We start from the raw sequence: 20,626 nt of genomic DNA, 5'->3' as shown, positions 1-20,626 counted from the left end.
GATAGCTTTAACCTTTAAGGGTTCTATCTAGATTTGTCTTGGGGATATTTTATACCCTAAAAACACTGTTTTCCTAACGTGGAATTTGCTCTTTTCCTTGTTAACTAATAGCTTATACACGTGTAGCGTGTCTAATACTACTCTTACGTACTTCTAGTGTTCGTCTATTATCTTAGAGAAGATAAGTATATCGTCAAGATAATATACTATAAATTTGTCAAGAAAGGGTTAGATAGCTTGATCAATTAGGGCTTAGAACGTTGCCGGCGCGTTTATAAGTCCGAATAGCATAACAAGGTACTTATAGTGGCTATAGGGTGTCCTAAAGGCCGTTTTCTACTTATCGCCTTCTTTAATCTATATATAGTTATAGGCCGATAGCAAGTCAAGATATGTAAAATATTAGGCTCCTATTAACTAATCTCGGAGCTATAAGATCAGCGGTAATAGGTATCAGTTTTTCATAGTCTGTTCGTTAAGTTGCCAATAGTCAATATATAACCATAGCTTTCCGTCTTTCTTAGGTATAAACAGGATTAGGTAGCCTGCTAGCAATGTCGACAGGCAGATATATCCTCTTCGAAGGTTCTCCTCTAAATATTGCTTAAGTTCTTCGTTCTATATTTGGCTCGTATAGTAAATCTTAAAGAACTTTAGTTATACTCCTTCCTTAAGCTTGATCTTATAATCCTATAGGCCGTGTTCTGGCAGCCCTTCTAGATGTTTTGGTTCGAATGCTAGGTGTCCTTCGTATTCCTTCGGTACTTCCCTAGTCTTATCTTATCTCTCGGTTTTCTAATAGTATACGAACTTAGTTCTGTCTATAGCGATGCTAGCGATTTCTCCTGTCTCGACCTACTGCTCTAATTACAGTGCTCCGCACTTATCAACGGAGAGAATAGCTATCGACGGTTTAGCTCGTTCCTCCTATTGCATCGTCGTTATCGTTTTACCGCTTCTTCTAGAGTCTATAGTGGTCTGTCTGCCACTATTCGTCTCTTGCAGTAGATCTATAGGATATGCCTTCCCTTGAGCATTGTCCTCTCGCGATCCTTACGTGCTCCCTATCTCGCTAGTCGAATATAACTCTATTTAGGGTCGTAGGTAGCTACTATTCTTCTAGCTAATGTCTAGGTTATAATCTTTATACTATAGTAACCCTAGTATTATATCTTTGTTGTCGCCTATATCTATAATACTAAATACGACTATTATAGTCTTCCTTACTATAGTGATGTCGATCGGTTTAGTCTCCTTATATACCTATTACGTCAGAAATGGTCCTTTGACTATGCTATACTTCTGCTTTATTCTCTAGGGTATCTGTAACTGATTTATAAGCGTTAGCGAAATTAGGTTTATCTCTGCTCTACTGTCTACTAGTACAAGCATTTCGTGCTATTTCCATTGTGCTATTATCTATAGTCGCTTGTCCTGCCGTCGTTGTCTAAAGATTGCGGTAACTTCCTATATTTCTGTTAGAAGGTCTCGATATAGTGGTCTCTTACGGCAGTTCCTCCTATACTACGCTACCACTCGCCGCTATATAGGCGTTAATGGTTTTTAGGCCCTTCGAAGGGCCCTGACCCGTTTCCTAGGTTAGTACTGACCTCTTTAGTTGTTTGGCTGGTAGTGGCTTTGTCGATTATACTCATCTCTGTGAGCCATTGAGTGCTTGCGGCTTCCTACTATTAGGTCCGTTCTGCTTTCTATCGTATATGCTATAGCTTTATCTGAAGCTCCCGGATTCGCAATTTCTTTTCATCCGCGTGATAAAGGTAATCGTTACTCTAGTATAAGTCCTATATGTCTTGTCCTGTTTCACAGTGCCTAGGCTAGGCTTGTTTTAGAACTATTGTAATGCCTTCTGGACTCCGGTCTTCGATTTTCTAGAGTAATTCGGCCGCTCTGTTTCCTGCATTGTAGACCTACTCTACAGGGCATAAGCTTCTGTTCTCATTTCCTTATCAGGTCGGCCAGTGATTGTTTTCGAATTTGTTACGGAAGTGATATTAGCATTTGTATACCACACACTAGAACTAGGGCACTTGTACATGTGCCTCGTGTCAAGGGTGTAGTCGTATAGCGTTGCCTAGGAAGTATTAGAATTCTCTCCTAAATCCTTCCCACTATATATAGACTATAGGTACTCTAATGCTAAGGTAGGAGTGTTTCTTCTAGTAGCTTTCCCACATACGCTCGTCTTTTCCGCGGTTCGTGCGTATAAACTGATATTCTAGGTTCCGTACATTGTTACTAAGTTACTAATCGTTAAAACACTTGGCGTAGCTATCGGGTCCATTATATACTATAAGCTATTCTCCTTTAATAGTTTCTACGATACGTCAAAGTTCCCTTATCTCGTCCTTTATCTCATTGCTCTACTAGGCAAGTTAAGTCAAACGTTTATCCTGTTCGTATAGTTCTGTATTAAGCCAGAAAACTTTATTATAGTACCCTTCGATTTGTTCCTAGAGGAATAGAACATTAGGTCTAGGTCTTTCGGTTCCTTAGATGTCGGTCGTCTACGATCTATCCTGCCTCTATATAACTATAAAACCCCACTGTCTCAAGGCTAGGAGAATCGAAGTTAGTAGTACATACTCCCCTGCCGTGTCCTATTCGGCGAGACCTGTCTCTAGGTTTATAGTGACTAGTTTAGAATACAGTACTTGTTTGTCTTTACCGTTGCCGTCGTATCCTAGACTGTCTATATCACTGCCCCTGTCTTCGTAGCTCGTGGCTACTACTTCGGTAACATTCTTGGTGGTTTCGTCGATATCTGCGATTTCTTTTCTAGGGACTAGCTTCTACTCTTTCTTCGGGCTTCGACATTCTTGCTTATAGTGCCCTTTCTTTCCGCAATTATAGTAGGTAACATTAGACTTGTCTTTGGTTATCTTCTTCTAGTCCTACTTCTACACTACATCTATATCTATAGCTCCGGGGTACGTCTCGTACGAGGTATTGGCGTACGTTCGTTTTTTCTTGTCGTTAGCCTTAACTATGGTTCCGTTTGTTTGACCTTGTTTCTACTACTCTTGCACGTAGAGCCGATCATCGATTCTAATAGCCTGTACGATGTATTTGTCTAGAGTCTTAGGTCGATCATACTTATATAGCTTATCTTTGACCTTTTCCTTTAGGCCATTATAGAACAATTGTATTAACGCCTTGTTGTTAAGCTAAGACTTAAACATGTCCTATCTAAACTATATAGTATAGGAGGCTACTAACTTGGTCTGTCAGAGATTGGCGAGTCTTTCTTATATATAGATTTTCTTGTCTTTGTCGCCAAAAACCTTCCGAAGCTCTTCTTTAAAACGGTTATAAGATCAGAAGACTACCTATATAAATACATCTCGGTCGTCTTCGTCTTCCTTAGTAAGATAGTCGTTCTATATAGGCTTAAACTATCTAAGTGCCTTACCCTCTAGTCTCGTGGCTACGTAAAGGACTTTAGCTTTTTTATCCGGAAACTTGTCGTTATTAAGCCAAAAGTAGGATCGGAGGTTAGTTAGGAATCCTACAAGATCCTCCTTAGTTCCTCTATATTTGCCAGGTAGTTCGATCTTAATATAGCTCGCTTTGATAGTCTCGAGCGTCTCGATTTTAGTATAGGCCTCGTTAATCAATTTCTACAAGTACTTTTCGCCGTTCTTAAGTTCCTTGATTCGAGCTTAAGCAGCCTTGTCTCTCTAGTCTAACTCCTAGATCCGCTGCTAGAGTTAACCAAGCTAGGCGAGCAGTTATTCGGCCGTGATGTTGGTAGCCATGTCGGTGTCAAGGTCGAAGTCACCTCCGTTCTGAACCATGATAGAACAAAGGGAGTGGTAACAACGTATGACGAACCTAACTTAGACTTCTTCTAAAAGGGTCTAGATAGAGGTAGGTAAAGCAGACAAGGGCGTAGGTCGTCTAAGGGATTTAATAAAGCCAAAGGGTTTATAATAACACTAGAGTTATCTCTTATAATAGTTAGCAATGCTTAGTATGAGTACTATAATTGTGATTATTACTACTAGTGAACTCTTAGAGTCTACCAAACGAGTGACTAGTTAGCTATATATATACAATTTGTCTGTCCTTCTTCTATAGTTATTACTAGTACCATTTCTCCTTTCACTCCGTGATTCTACGTTGTTAGCGGTGACATGCTATTATCACTAGTGAAGACCTTAGTCTTGGCGGTGATAATCTTCCGATTGGTTTGTCAAGTGATTGGTTGTCGGAATGTCCTGCGTCCTGGCTGCAGCCTGCCAGACCGTCTATGTGCTTATTCGTGACAAGATAACTCTAGTGTTATTATAAACCCTTTAGCTTTACTAAATCCCTTAGACAACCTATATATTTGTCCTACTTTACCTACCTTCGTCTAAACCCTTTTAGAAGAAGTCTAAGTTAGGTTCGTTATACGTTGCTATCACTCCCTTTATTCTATTATAGTTTAGAACAGAGGTAACCTTAACCTCGATATCGATATAGCTACTAACATTACAGCCAAATAGCTACTTACCTAGCTTAGTTAACTCTATTAGCAAACCTAGGAGTTAGACTAGAGAGATAAGGCTACTTAAGCTCGAATCAAGGAACTCGAGAACGGCTAAAAGCACTTGTAGAAACTAGTTAACGAGGCCTATGCTAAAATCAAGGCACTTGAGGGCGCTAAAGCGAGCTGTATCAAAATCGAACTACCTGGTAAATACGGAGGAACTAAGGAGGATCTTGTAGGATTTCTAACAAACCTCTAATCCTACTTCCGGCTCAATGACGACAAGTTTCTGGATGACAAAGCTAAAGTCCTCTACGTAGCTATAAGACTAGAGGGTAAGGTACTTAGATAGTTCGAGCCTATATAGAATAACTATCTTACTAAGGAAGATAAAGACGACTAAGACGTATTTATATAAGTAGTATTTTAATCCTACAACCGTTTTGAAGAAGAGCTTTAGAAGGTTTTTAGCGATAAAGATAAGAAGATTTATATATAAGAAAGACTTGCTAATCTCTGATAGACTAAGTTAGTAGCCTCCTATACTATATAATTTAGATAAGATATACTTAAGTCTTAGCTTGACGATAAGGTGTTAATATAATTATTCTATAATAGCTTAAAGGAAAAGGTTAAAGACAAGCTATATAAGTATAATTGGCCTAAGACTCTAGATAAATATATTATATAGGTTATTAGAATTAATAATTAACTCTATATATAGGAGTAGTAGAAACGAGGCTAAATAAACGGAACTATAGTTAAGGCTAATAATAAGAAAAAGCGAGTATATATTAGTACCTCGTATAGGATATACCCTAGAGCTATAGATATAGACGTAGTATAGAAGTAAGACTAGAAGAAGACGACCAAAGACAAGTCTAATATTACCTATTATAACTACGGAAAGAAAGGGCACTATAAGCGAGAATGTCGAAGCCCGAAGAAGAAGTAGAAGATAGTCCTTAGAAAGAAAATTATAGTTATCGATAAAACTACTAAGGATATTATCAAAGTAGCGGCTATAAGTTACAAAGATAAGGGCAGTAATATAGATAGTCTTAGACACGATAGCAATAGTAAAGACGAACAAGTACTGTACTCCGAACTAGTCACTATAGACCTAGAGATAGGTCTTGCCGAATAGAACATGGTAGGAGAGTATATACTGCCAATTTCGATTCTCCTAGCCTTAAGGTAGTGGGGTTTTACAGTTATATAGAGGCGGGACAGATCATAGATAACCGACACCTAAGGAATTAAAAGACCTAGACCTAATGTTCTATTCCTCTAGGAACGAATCAAATGGTACTATAATAAAGTTTTCCGACTTAATATAGAACTGTGCGAATGGGATAGGCGCTTGACTTGACTTGCCTAGTAGAGCGATGAGATAAGGGACGAGATAAGGGAACTCTGACGTATCGTAGAAACTATTAAAGGAAAATAGCTTCTGATATATAATAGGCCTAATAGCTATACCGAGTATTTTAACGACTAGTAACTTAATAATAACATATAGAACCTAGAGTACTAGTTTATATACGCGAACTGTAGAAAAGATAAATATACGTAGGAAAGCTACTAAAAGAAACATTCCTACCTTAGCATTAAGGTACCTATAGTCTATATATAATGAGAAGGATTTAGAAAAGAATTCTAATACCTCTTAGGTAACGCTATATAACTATACCCTTAATACGAGGTATATATATAAGTGCCCTAGTTCTAGTATATAGTATACGAATGTCGATATTACTTCTACGATAAATTCGAAAATAATTACTAGCTAACCCGACAAAAAAATAAGAACAGAAGCCTCTGCCCTATAGAATAGGTCTACAATATAGGAAACAGAGCGGCTAAATTGCTCTAGAAGATCGAAGCCTGCGATCTAGAGGGCATTACAATAGTTCTAAGACAAGCCTAGCCTAGGTACTATAGAACGGGACGAGATATATAGGACTTATACTAGAGTAACGACTACCTCTATTACGTAGACGAAAAGAAATCGCGAATTCGGGAGCTTTAGATAAAGCTATAGTATATATGACGAGAAGCAGAACGGACTTAATAGTAGGAAGCCGTAAGCACTTAATAGCTTATAGAAATGAGCACGATCGACAAAGCCGCTATTAGCTAAATAACCGAAGAGGTTAGTACTGACCTAGGAAACAGGTTAAGGCCCTTTAAGGAGCCTAGGAACTATTAACGCCTATATAGCGGCGAGTAGTAGCGTAGTATAAGAGGAACTAGCATAAGAGACTACTATATCGAGACCTCCCGGTAGAAACATAGGAAATCGCCGCAATCTTTAGACGACGGCGGTAAGACAAGCGATTATAGATAATAGTATAATGGAAATAGCACGAAATGCTCGTACTAGTAGACAGTGGAGCAGAGATAAACCTGATTTCGCCGACACTTGTAAATTAGCTATAGATACCCTAGAGAATGAAGCGGAAGTATAGTATAGTTAAAGGGTCATTTCTAACGTAATAGGTACGTAGGGAGACCGAACTAATTGATATTACTATAGTAGGAAAGACTATAATAGTTATATTTAGCATCGTAAATATAGGTAATAACAAAGATATAATATTAGGGTTACTATAGTATAAAGATTATAACCTAGACATTAGCTAGAAGAATAGTAGCTACCTACGACCTTAAATGGAGTTATATTTGACTAGCGAGATAGGGAGCATATAAGGATTACAAATAGACAATACTTAGGGGAAGGCATATCCTACGGATCTACCGTAAGAGACGAGTAGTAGTAGGCAGACTACTATAGACTTTAGAAGAAGCGATATAACGATACCGACGTTACAATAGGAGGAACGAGCTAAACTACTGATAGCTGTTCTCTCTATTAACGAATATAGAGCACTGTAATTAGAGTAGTAGGTTAAGATAGGAGAAATCGCTAGTATCGCTATAGACGGAACTAAGTTCGCATACTATTAGAAAACCGAGAAACGAGACAAGACTAGGGAAGTACCGAAGGAATATAAAGGATACCTAGCATTCGAACCGAAATATCTAGAAGGATTACTAGAACACGGCCTATAGGATTACGAGATCAAGCTTAAGGAAGGAGTATAACTAAAGTTCTTTAAGATTTACTATATAAGCTAGACATAGAACGAAGAACTTAAGCAATATTTAAAGGAGAACCTTTGAAGAGAATATATTTGCCTGTCGATATCGCTAATAGGCTACCTAATCCTATTTATACCTAAGAAAGACAGAAAGCTATAGTTATATGTTAACTATCGATAACTTAACGAATAGACTATAAAGAATTAATACCTATTACCGCTAATCTTATAGCTCCGAGATTAGTTAGCAGGAGCCTAATATTTTACGTGTCTTGACTTACTATTAGCCTATAACTATATATAGATTAAAGAAGGCAATAAGTGGAAAACGGCCTTTAGGACACCCTATAGCCACTATAAGTACCTCGTTTTACCATTCGGACTTATAAATACGCTAGCAACATTCTAAGCCCTAATTAATTAAGCGATCCGACCCTTTCTCGATAAATTTATAGTATATTATCTCGACGACATACTCATCTTCTCTAAGACAATAGTATGACAAACCTAACTCAGACTTCTTCTGAAAGGGTCCAGACGGAGGTAGGTTAAGCGGGACACGTAGGCAGGTCGTCTGAGGGATTCGGTAAAGCCAAAGGGTTCATAACAACACTTAAAGTTGTCTCTTACAGTAATCAGCAATGCTTGGTATGAGTACTGTGATTGTGATTGTTACCACTGGTGAACTCCTAGAGTCCACCATAACGAGTGACTATTTATATGTATATATACTCCTAGGATCACTAGCAGTTGTGGTGATCATTTATACTAGCTTACCTGGCTTATATCGTGAGCTAGTGATCCTCTATTAGGATCATTTCTTGCTAAGCGTGATCCCGTCCTAATTAGTCCATCATTCTTTCGGCTTAATTGGCCCGTTTATGCCAGTGGCTTAGGCAGCATCTGTATATATATTTCCATGATACGATGCCCTCCCTCCGAGGCTTTCGACCTGAAAGCCTTCTTTTAGGCCGTTTCAAATAGCGCCAACATCCTTTCCACGTATACCTCGTAATTTTTTTTTTTTTCCTTTTCCTGTACTGCTAGTAACTAATAAGATAGCAGATCGTGTTTCTAAGCGCCGATCCTCGAAATCCTAATAGCGTGCTACGCTTGCTTCTTTTATTAATTCTTCTAGCGTAGACGTTATACCGTGTTCGTGGTGTTTTAAGCGGAACTTGGCTTATCGTATAGCGTTAGGCTCTTCTTGCTATAGCGAGTGCGTACGTTAGGGTCGTTCTTACAATGGTTCTAACGTAGCGTCTGCTTATTCGTGACCTAGTTTGTTGCCTTAATGTTCGTAGCTAATTCTTTATAGTAACAAAGATTATATCCGAACAAAAGTATATAGAATAAGAAGAGGCCGATGCTAAAGAGGCCCTTTTTGTCCTTCAGACTTAACTTTAGACGGCTGTCGGTCGATTAGCTCGTCTTCGTCGCTAGAAACGTTTCTTGAAGGAGCGGGGTTCCGAGCTATTTCGTCGAGGTATATAATCTCTAGAGGAAATAGAGGCAGAAGAACAGAGGGTACGGGAGTCCGAAGCACGCGTTATTAGTAATATATAGTCCTAAGGTGCTAATGTCCTGTTTAACTAGTCTTCTTTAGGCCTAGATTTGTCGGAGGCCGACTTGGCCGTTTTGTCTAAGCTAGTGTCTACGGTCGATCTAGGTTCTGCCGGTAGAACTGTTTTAGTTTCTCAGGGCAGTTTAAGTTCTTAACTAGTTCCTATAAGTTATCTTCTAGTCTAAAATCAAGCCATTTAACCAGGTACTATAGTTCCCCGTTAATAATATATGAATCTAGAATTTCTTTGACGTCCTATTCTTCTTCCTTATCTTCTACTTCGATATATATAGCAACCTTAGCGTTTTTCGGTATTGGTTCGAGAAGTGAAATATAAAAAACATCCGTCCGTAGGCGCATAGATGACGGTAACGATAGTCGGTAGTTAGATATCAAAATTCGTTCTTTAATAACAAAGGGTCTGACCTTCTTGAAGTCTAGCTTCGCGCTTGGTCGTTTGGTTTATAAGTTTCGTGCGATTAGGTAGACTTTGTCTCCCCTCTCTAGGCGAGGTCCCTCGAGCCTGTGTTTGTCGTAGTAGTTCTTCATTCTGGTTCTAACAAACTCGAGTTCCTTTTTGAGCTTTTTATATAGTGCGTACATTTGTTCTGCTTTAACTACTACTCTCGGCACTGTAACCTCTAGTCCTTGCCTAAGGTCTGCTTTATATCTGTAGTTCGCGAAGAACGGTATGACTTTGGTCGTTTCTATCGGCGTTGTGTTATAGGCGAGTTGTACTATTGGTAATAGCATGACCTAGTCGTCTTGCTAGTAATTGACGTAAGAGCGGAGGTATTGCTTAATAACTTGGTTTAGTCGCTCCGTTTGTCCGTCAGTCTGTGGGTGATATGCCGTTAACAGCTTGCTATTAACGCCTAATCGTTGTATTAACGCTTACCAGAACTTTGATACGAACTTAGTATCTCTATTGGTGATCTATTCTTACGGCCAAGCATGTACTAATGTAACTTGCCGATAGATTACGTCTACTAACTATTCTGCTGTCTAGGACTCCTTATAGGGAAAGAAGTATACCTACTTAGTTAGGCAATCTACTATAGTAAGAATACTATTATAGGTCACTCTTATAGCTATGTCCTTGGATTCTAGCAGCTTCGTAATAAAGTCTATTATAACTAAACTCTATAGTTTGTTAGCTATTAGTAGTAGCTAAAGTAGCCCGTATAGCTTATATTATACCGTTTTGCTTCAATTATAGATGTCGTAGTTCCGTACGACTTCCTTAACTTGTACCGTTAACTATAGAAAGTCGTAGTGTTTCTTAACTTGTGCAACAGTCTTCGTGACTCCTTTGTATCCTCCGAGTTTTGACTCGTGGAGTTCTCGAATCATTCGCAGCTATTGATCTTTGTTATAGATATATGCTTTGCCTTGGTACCAGAGTTTTCCATCTTTTTCTTCCACTCCGTTAGGTACTAGTAGTCCGGGTGCTGCTTAATACTATATCTCGTTAATCCTTTCTTCTCGAAAGATTACGTAGCATTCTAGGAACGAGTCGAGTAGATCATCTTCTATAGGTATCTACATTTCGTAGTATAGCGTTCTATCTGTTCGTTCCTTAAACAACGGTGGTGTTATTCCCGTTTGTCCTTTTGTATGATCCGTTCGTCGACTTAAGATGTCCGCTTGTACGTTCTCTTTGCCCTTCTTGTAGTAGATCTTAAAGTTAAATTCCGCGAGGAATTCTACCTATCGTATTTATCGTCCGTTAAGCTCCTTTGTCGTTATAAAGTATCGTAAATTCTTATGATCTGTATATACTTATACCGGTTTAATCGTGCCGCTAAGGTATAGTCACTATTCCTTAAAAGCTTCGATAATCGTAAGTAGTTCCTTATTATAGATCAGGTAATTAAGACGTAGTCTATCAAGCTTCTTTGAAAAGAAGGCTACAGGATGTAGCTTCCCTTGTTCGTCTCGTTATCCTAATTGTCCTCCGATGGTATAGTCTGAAGCGTCCGTTTCTACCTCAAATGGCTTCTTAGGGTCTGGTAGTACTAGTACTAGATCCTTAGTAATGGCGTTACGGATCTATGTAAATGCTTGCTCGTGTTGCTCTTCCTATTAGAATTTAGTATTCTTCTTAGTAAGGTCGTACAAAGGTCGTACGATTACTCTAAAGTTCCTGATGAACATCTAGTAGAAGTTTGTAAATCCGATGAAACTTCGTACTTCTGTAACTAACGTCGGTCGTAGCTAATTCTTAATGGCTTTAACCTTTAGAGGTTCTATCCGAATTTGTCCTAGGGATATTTCGTATCCTAAAAAGACTATCTTCCTAACATGGAATTCGCTCTTTTCCTTGTTAACTAATAGCTTGTACGCGTATAGCACGTCTAATACTACTTCTACATGCTTCCGGTGTTCGTCTATCGTCTTAGAGAAGATAAGTATATCGTTAAGATAACATACCGCAAATTTGTCGAGAAAGGGTTAGATAGCTTAATTAATCAGGGCTTAGAACGTTACTAGCGCGTTCGTAAGTCCGAATAGCATGACGAGGTACTTATAGTGGCTATAGGGTGTCCTAAAGGCCATTTTCCACTTATCGCCTTTTTTAATCTGTATATAGTTATAGGCCAATGGCAAGTCAAGACATATAAAATATTAGGCTCCTGCTAACTAATCTTAGAGCTATAAGATTAGCAGTAATAGGTATCGGTTTTTCACGGTCTATTTGTTAAGTTACCGATAGTCAACGTATAACTATAGCTTTCCGTCTTTCTTAGGCACAAATAGGATTAGGTAGCCTGCTAGTAATATCGACAGGCAGATATATCCTCTTCGAAGGTTCTCTTCCAAATATCGCTTAAGTTCTTTATTCTATGTCTAGCTCGTATAGTAAATCTTGAAGAACTTTAGTCATGCTCCTTCCTTGAGCTTGATCTCGTAATCCTATAGGCCGTGTTCTAGTAGTCCTTCTAGATGTTTCGGTTCGAATGCTAGGTATCCTTTATATTCCTTCGGTACTTCCCTAGTCTTGTCTTGTCTCTCGGTTTTCTAATAATATACGAACTTGGTTCCGTCTATAGCGATACTAGCGATTTCTCCTATCTTAACCTATTACTCTAATTGCAGTGCTCTGCATTCGTCAACAGAGAGAACAGCTATCGGCGATTTAGCTCGTTCCTCCTGTCGCGATATCGATGTCATTATGCCGCCTCTTCTAGAGTCTATAGTGGTCTGCCTACCATTGTCTGTCTCTTGTGGTAGATCTGTAGGACATACCTTCCCTTAAGCATCGTCCGCTCGCGATCCTTGTACGCTCCCTATCTTGCTAGTCAAATACGACTCCGTTTGGGGTCGTAGGTGGCCACCATTCTTCTAGCTAATGTCTAGGTTATAGTCTTCATACTATAGTAACCCTAATATTATGTCTTTATTATTACCTATATCTATAATACTAAATACGACTGCTATAGTCTTCCCTGCTATAGTAATATTGATTGGTTTAGTCTCTCTATATACTTATTACGTTGGAAATGGCCCTTTGACTATGCTATACTTCCGCTTCATTCTCTAGGGTATCTGTAGCTAATTTACAAGTGTCGGCGAAATCAGGTTTATCTCTGCTCTACTATTTACTAGTACGAGCATTTCATACTGTTTCCATTATGCTGTTATCTATAGTCGCTTGTCTTACCGTCGTTATCTAAAGATTGTAGCGATTTCCTATATTTCTACTAGGAGGTCTCGATATAGTGGTCTCTTATGCTAGTCCCTCCTATGCTACGCTACTACTCGCCACTACACGGGCGTTAATGGTTTCCAGGCCCCTCGAAGGGCCCTAACCCGTTTCCTAGGTCAGTACTAACCTCTTTAGTTGTTCGACTAATAGCGGCTTCGTCAATTATACTCATTTCTATAAGCCATTGAGTGCTTATAGCTTTCTACTATTAGGTTCGTTTTGCTTTCCGTCGTATATACCATAGCTTCGTCTAAAGCTCCCGAATTCGTAATTTCTTTTCTTCCGCGTAATAGAGGTAATCGTTGCTCTAGCACGAGTCCTATATGTCTCGTCCCGTTCCGCAGTACCTAGGCTAGGCTCGTCTTGGAACTATCGTAATGCTTCCTAGATCGCGGGCTTCGATCTTCTAGAGCAATTCGGCCGCTCTGTTTCCTATATTGTAGACCTATTCTACAGGGCGTAAGCTTCTGTCCTCATTTCCTTGTCAGGTCGGCTAGTAATTGTTTTCAAATTTGTCGTAGAAGTGGTATTGGCATTCGTGTACCACATACTAGAACTAGGGCACTTGCGTATATGCCTCGTGTCGAGGGTATAGTCGTGTAGCGTTACCTAGGAGGTATTAGAATTCTTTCCTAAATCCTTCCCATTGTACATAGACCGTAGGTACTCCAGTGCTGACATAGGAGTATTTCTTCTAGTAGCTTTCCCACGTACGCTCGTCTTTCCCGCGGCTTGTATATATAAACTAGTATTCTAGGTTCTGCACGTTGTTGCCAAGTTGTTAGCCGTCAAGATACTTGGTATAGCTATTAGGCCTATTGTATGTCATAGGCTATTCTCCTTTGATGGTTTCTACGATACATTAGAGTTCCCTTATCTCGTCCCTCATTCTATCGCTCTACTAGGCAAGTCGAATCAAGCGTCTATCCCGTTTATATAGTTCTATATTAAGTCGGAAAACTTTATTACGGTACTATTCGATTCGTTCCTAAAGGAATAGAGCATTAGGTCCAGGTCTTTCGATTCCTTAGGTATCGGTTGTCCACAATCTATCCTGCCTCTATGTAACTATAAGACCCTACTACCTCAAGGCTAGGAGAATCGAAACTGGCGGTACATATTCTCCTGCTATATCCCATTCTACAAGACCTGTCTCTAGGTCTATAGTGACCAGTTCGGAGTACGGTGCTTGTTCGTCTTTACCGTTGCCATCGTGTCCGAGATTGTCCGTATTACTGCCCTTATCTTTGTAGCTTGTAGCCGCTACTTTGATGATATCCTTAGTAGTTTCGTTAATAGCTATAATTTCCTTTCTAGGGGCTGGTTTCTATTCTTTCTTCGGGCTTCGGCATTCTCGCTTATAGTACCTTTTCTTTCCGTAGTTATAGTAGGTAATATTAGACTTGTCTCTAGTTATCTTCTTCTAGTCCTGCTTCTACGCTATATCTATATCTATAGCTCTAGGGTACGTCCTATACGAGGTACTGACGTACGCTCGCTTTTTCTTGTTATTGGCCTTAACCGTGGTTCCGTTCATTTGACCTTGTTTCTGCTGCTCTCGTGTATAGAGTCGATCATCAATTCTGATGGCCTATGCGATGTATTTATCTAGAGTCTTAGGCTAATCGTACTTATATAGCTCGTCCTTAACCTTTTCCTTTAGGCCATTATAGAATAATTGTATTAACGCCTTATCATTAAGCTAAGACTTAAGTATGTCCTATCTAAACTATATGGTGTAGGAGGCTGCTAACTTGGTCTATCGGAGATTAGCAAGTCTTTCTTATATATAAATCTTCTTATCTTTGTCACTAAAAACCTTCCGAAGCTCTTCTTCGAAACGATCGTAAGATCGGAAGACTGCCTATATAAACGCGTCTTAATCGTCTTCGTCTTCTTCTATAAGATAGTCGTTCCATATAGGCTCGAACCATCTAAGTACCTTGCCCTCTAGTCTTATAGCTATATAGAAGACTTTAGCTTTGTCATCCGGAAACTTATCGTTATTAAGCCGGAAGTAGGATCAGAGGTTTGTTAGGAATCCTACAAGATCTTCCTTAGTTCCTCTATATTTGCTAGGTAGTTCGATCTTAATATGCTTCGCTTTAGTACCCTCGAGTGCCTCGATTTTGGCGTAGGCCTCGTTAACTAACTTCTACGAGTACTTTTCGTGGTTCTCGAGTTCCTTGATTCAAGCTTAAGCAGCCTTGTCTCTCTAGTCTAACTCCTAGATCCGCTGCTAGAGTTAACCAAGCTAAGCAAGCAGCTATTCGGCCGTAACATTAGTAGCCATGTCGATATCAAGGTCAAAGTCACCTCTGTTCTAAACCATGATAGAACAAAGGGAGTAGTAATAACGTATAACGAACCTAACTTAGACTTCTTCTAAAAGGGTCTAGACGGAGGTAGGTTGAGCGGGACACGTAGGCAGGTCGTCTAAGGGATTCGGTAAAGCCAAAGGGTTTATAACAACACTTAAAGTTGTCTCTTATAGTAATTAGCAATGCTTAGTATAAGTACTGTGATTATAATTGTTACCACTAGTAAACTCCTAGAGTCCACCATAATGAGTGACTATTTACATGTATATATACTCCTAGGATCACTAGTAGTCGTGGTGATCATTTATACTGGCTTACCTGGCTTATATCGTGAGCTAGTGATCCTCTGTTGGGATCATTTCTTGCTAAGCGTGATCCCGTCCTGATTGGTCTATCATTCCTTCGGCTTGATTAGCCCGTTCGTGCCAGTGGCTCAGGCGGCATCTATATGTATATTTCCGTGACAAATAGACAAACACCGGAAGTATGTAAAAGTAGTGCTAGACGTGCTATACGCGTATAAACTATTAGTTAACAAGGAAAAGAGCAAATTCTACGTTAGGAAAATAGTATTTCTAGGATACAAGATATCCCTAGGACAAATTTAGATAGAACCTTTAAAGGTTAAAGCTATTAAGGAGTAGCTATAACTAACGTTAGTAACGGAAATACAAAGCTTTATCGGATTTGCAAATTTCTACCGAATATTTATTAGGAACTTTGGAGCGATCGTACGACCTTTATACAAACTTACTAAGAAGAGTGCTAAATTCCAATAGGAAGAGTAACACAAGCAAGCATTTATATAGATCTATAACGCCATTACCAAAGATCTAATACTAGTACTACTAGACCCTAAGAAGCCATTCGAGGTAGAAACAGACGCTTTAGACTATGCTATTAGAGGACAATTAGAATAATGTCACAGATAAGCACATAGACGGCCTGGCAGGCTGCAGCCAGGACGCGGGACATTCCAATAGCTAATCACTTGACGGACTAATTAGAAGATTATCACCGCCAAGACTAAGGTCTTCACTAGTAATAATAACATATTACCGTTAACAACACGGAATTACAGAGTAAAAGGAAAAATAGTACTAGTGATAACTATTAAAGAGGGACAGACAATTATATATATATAGCTAGCTAGTCACTCGTTAGGTAGACTCTAAGAGTTTACTAGTAGTAACAATTATAATTATAGTACTTATATTAAGTATTGCTAATTATTATAAGAGATAACTCTAGTGTTATTATAAACCCTTTAGCTTTACCAAATCCCTTAGACGGCCTATACACTTGTCCTACTCTACCTACCTCCGTCTAAACCCTTTTAGAAGAAGTCTAAGTTAGGTTTGTTATACGTTGTTACCACTCCCTTTGTTCTATTATAGTTCAGAACGGAGGTGACTTCGACCTTGATACCGACATAGCTACTAACGTTACGGCCGAATAGCTACTTGCTTAGCTTAGTTAACTCTAATAGCAGATCTAGGAATTAGACTAGAGAGATAAGGTTACTTAAGCCTGAATTAAGAAACTCGAGAACGGCGAAAAGTACTCGTAGAAACTAGTTAACAAGGCCTACGCCAAAATCGAGGCGCTCGAGACTGCTAAAGCGAGCTATATTAAGATCGAACTACCTAGCAAATACGGAGGAACTAAAGAGGATCTCGTAAGATTCCTAATAAACCTCCGATCCTACTTCCGGCTTAATAACGACAAGTTTCTAGACGATAAAGCTAAAGTCCTCTACGTAGCCACAAGATTAGAGGGTAAGGTACTTAGATGGTTTAAGCCTACGTGGAATGACTATCTCACTAAGGAAGACGAAGACGACTAAGACGCGTTTATATAAGCAGTCTTTCGATCGTACGACCATTTCGAAGAAGAGCTTTGGAAGGTTTTTGGCGATAAAGATAAGAAGATTTATATATAAGAAAGACTTGCCAATCTCCGATAGACCAAGTTAGTAGCCTCCTATGCTATATAGTTTGGATAGGACATGCTTAAGTCTTAGCTTAATGACGAGGTATTAATATAACTATTCTATAATAGCTTAAAGGAAAAGGTTAAAGACGAGCTATATAAGTATAATTGGCCTAAGACCTTAGACAAATACATCGTATAGGCCATTAGAATCGATGATCGACTCTATATACGAGAGTAGTAGAAACGAGGTCGAATGAATGGAACTACAGCTAAGGCTAATGATAAGAAAAAGCGAGCGTATATTAGTACCTCGTATAGGACATACCCCGGAGCTATAGATATAGATATAGCGTAAAAGTAAGACTAGAAGAAGACGACCAAAGATAAGTCTAATATTACCTACTATAACTATAGAAAGAAAGGGCACTACAAGCGAGAATGTCGAAGCCCGAAGAAAGAGTAGAAGATAGTCCCTAGAAAGGAAATTACGGCTATTGACGAAACCACTAAGGACGTTATCAAAGTAGTGGCTATAAGCTACAAAGACAGGGGCAATGACATAGATAGTCTCGAACATGACAACAATGGTAAAGACAAACAAGCACCGTACTCTAAACTGGTTACTATAGACCTAGAGATAGGTCTTGCCGAATAGGATATAGTAGGAGAATATATACCGCCAGTTTTGATTCTCCTAGCCTTGAGGTAGTAGGGTTTTACGGTTATATAGAGGCGGGATAGATTATGGATAACCGATACCTAAGGAATCGAAAGACCTAGACCTAATATTCTATTCCTCTAGGAACAAATCGAATGGCATTATAACGAAGTTTTTCGGCTTAACACGGAACTACGCGAATAGGATAGACGCTTGATTTAACTTGCCTAGTAGAGCGATAGAATGAGAGACAAAATGAGGGAACTCCGATATATTATAGAAACTATTAAAGGAGAACAGCTTATAATATATAATAGGCTTAATAGCTATACTAAGTATCTTAATGGCTAATAACTTAGTAACGACATATAGAACCTAGAATACTAGTTTATACGCGCGAACTGCGGAAAAGACAAGCATATATAGGAAAGCTACTAGAAGAAACACTCCTATATTAGTACTAGAGTACCTATAGTCTATATATAATGGGAAGGATTTAGGAAAGAATTCTAATACCTCCTAGGCGATGCTATACGACTATACCCTTAATACGAGGCATATACGCAAGTGCCCTAGTTCTAGTATATGGTATACGAATGCCGATACTACTTCTACGATAAATTCGAAAACAATTACTAGCCGACCTGACAAGGAAATGAGGACGGAAGCTTATACCCTATGGAATAGGTCTATAATATAGGAAACAGAGCGGCCGAATTGCTCTAGAAGATCGAAGCCCGCGATCTAGAAGGCATTACGATAGTTCTAAGACGAGCCTAGCCTAGGTACTACGGAACTGGACGAGACATGTAGGACTCGTGCTAGAGCAACGATTGCCTCTATCATATGGACGAAAAGAAATCGCGAATTTAGGAGCTTTAGATAAAGCTATAGCACGTACGACGGAAAGTAGAATAGACCTAATGGTAGGAAGCCGTAAGCACTTAATGGCTTACAGAAATGAGTATAATTGACGAAGCCGCTATTAGCCGAACAACCGAAGAGGTTAACACTGACCTGGGAAACGGGTTAGGGCCCTTCAAGGGGCCTGGAAGCCATTAATGCCTATATAGCGGCAGGTAGTAGCATAGTATAGGAGGAACTAGTATAAGAGACTACTATATCGAGACCTCCTGGCAGAAACGTAGGAAATTGCCGTAATCTTTAGGCAATGGCGGCAAGACAAGCGATTGTAGATAATAGCATAGTGGAAATAGCACGAAATGCTTGTACTAGTGGACAGTGGAGTAGAGATAAACCTGATTTCGCCGACATTTATAAATTAGCTATAGATACCCTAGAGAATAAAGCGGAAGTATAGCATAGTTAAAGGACCATTTCCGACGTAATAGGTATATAAGGAGACTAAACCAATCGATATCACTATAGCAGGGAAGACTATAACAGTTATATTTAGCATCGTAGATATAGGTAATAATAAAGATATAATATTAGGATTACTATAGTATAAAGACTATAACCTAGACATTAGCTAGAAGAATAGTAGCTACCTATAATCCCAAATAGAGTTATATTTGACTAGTGAGATAAGGAGTATATAAGGATTGCGAGCAGACGATGCTTAAGGAAAGGCATGTCCTATAGATCCACCGCAAGAGACGGACAGTGGTAGGCAGACCACTACGGACTCTAGAAGAGGCGGCATAACGACATCGATATCGCGACAAGAGGAACGAGCTAAATCGCCGATAGCTATTCTCTCTATTGACGAATGCGGAGCACTATAATTAGAATAGTAGGTTGAGATAGGAGAAATCGCTAGCATTGCTATAGATAGAACTAAGTTTATATACTATTAGAAAACCGAGAGACGAGACAAGACTAGGGAAGTACCGAAGGAATATAAAAGATACCTAGCATTCGAACCGAAACATCTAGAAGGACTACTAAAACACGGCCTATAGGATTACGAGATCAAGCTTAAGGAAGGAGCATGACTAAAGTTCTTTAAGATCTACTATATAAGCCAGATATAGAACGAAGAACTTAAGTAATATTTGGAGGAGAACCTTTGAAGAGGATATATCTGCCTGTCGACATCGCTAGCAGGCTACCTAATCCTATTTATGCCTAAGAAAGATAGAAAGCTATAGTTATACATTGATTATTGGTAACTTAATAAATAGACCGTGAAAAACCGATACCCGTTATTGCTAATCCTACGGCTCCGAGATTAGTTAGCAGGAGTCTAATATTTCACATATCTTGATTTGCCATCGGCCTATAACTATATACGGATCAAAGAAGGCGACAAGTAGAAAATGGCCTTTAGGATACCTTATAGCCACTACAAGTACCTTGTCATGCCATTCGGACTTACGAATATGCCGGTAACGTTCTAAGCCCTGATTAATTAAGCTATCTGACTCTTTCTTGACAAATTTATAGTATATTATCTTGACGATATACTTATCTTCTCTAAGATGATAAACGAACATTAGAAGTACGTAAAAGTAGTGCTAGACATGCTATATACGTATAAGCTATTAGTTAATAAGGAAAAGAGCAAATTCTATATTAGGAAGATAGTCTTTTTAGGATATAAAATATCCCTAGGACAAATCTAGATGGAACCTTTAAAGATTAAAGTTATTAAGAATTAGCCCTAACTGACGATAGTTACAGAAGTACGAAGTTTTATTAGATTTACGAACTTCTACCGAATGTTTATTAGGAACTTTGGAGCGATCGTACGACCTTTATATAAACTTACTAAGAAGAATGCCAAATTCTAATAGGAAGAGTAATATAAGCAAGCATTTACGCAAATCCGCGATGCCATTACCGAAGATCTAGTACTAGTACTGCCGGACCCTAAGAAA

The 20,626-nt window shown here is 39.0% G+C and overlaps 2 protein-coding genes across 2 annotated transcripts; both read right to left on the bottom strand.

Annotated features, from left to right (window-relative positions):
- Positions 1 to 453: 453 nt before the first annotated feature.
- On the bottom strand, positions 454 to 615 carry MYCTH_2052384 (uncharacterized protein; the record flags this gene model as incomplete). Its single annotated transcript, XM_003658336.1, has 1 exon — positions 454 to 615. A coding segment is annotated over one exon (162 nt), but the record flags the coding sequence as incomplete, so codon positions are not given.
- A 2,195-nt stretch (positions 616 to 2,810) lies between these two features.
- On the bottom strand, positions 2,811 to 3,575 carry MYCTH_2054216 (uncharacterized protein; the record flags this gene model as incomplete). Its single annotated transcript, XM_003658335.1, is given in 5 exon segments — positions 2,811 to 2,900; positions 2,925 to 3,032; positions 3,048 to 3,185; positions 3,214 to 3,311; positions 3,431 to 3,575. Coding segments are annotated over 5 exon segments (579 nt in total), but the record flags the coding sequence as incomplete, so codon positions are not given.
- Between the last annotated feature and the right edge of the window lie 17,051 nt (positions 3,576 to 20,626).

Source organism: Thermothelomyces thermophilus, chromosome 1 (assembly GCF_000226095.1).
Source record: "Thermothelomyces thermophilus ATCC 42464 chromosome 1, complete sequence".
NCBI lineage: Eukaryota > Fungi > Ascomycota > Sordariomycetes > Sordariales > Chaetomiaceae > Thermothelomyces > Thermothelomyces thermophilus.
Note: the sequence above shows the minus strand (reverse complement) of the source record. Positions and strands in the feature narration are given on the sequence as shown.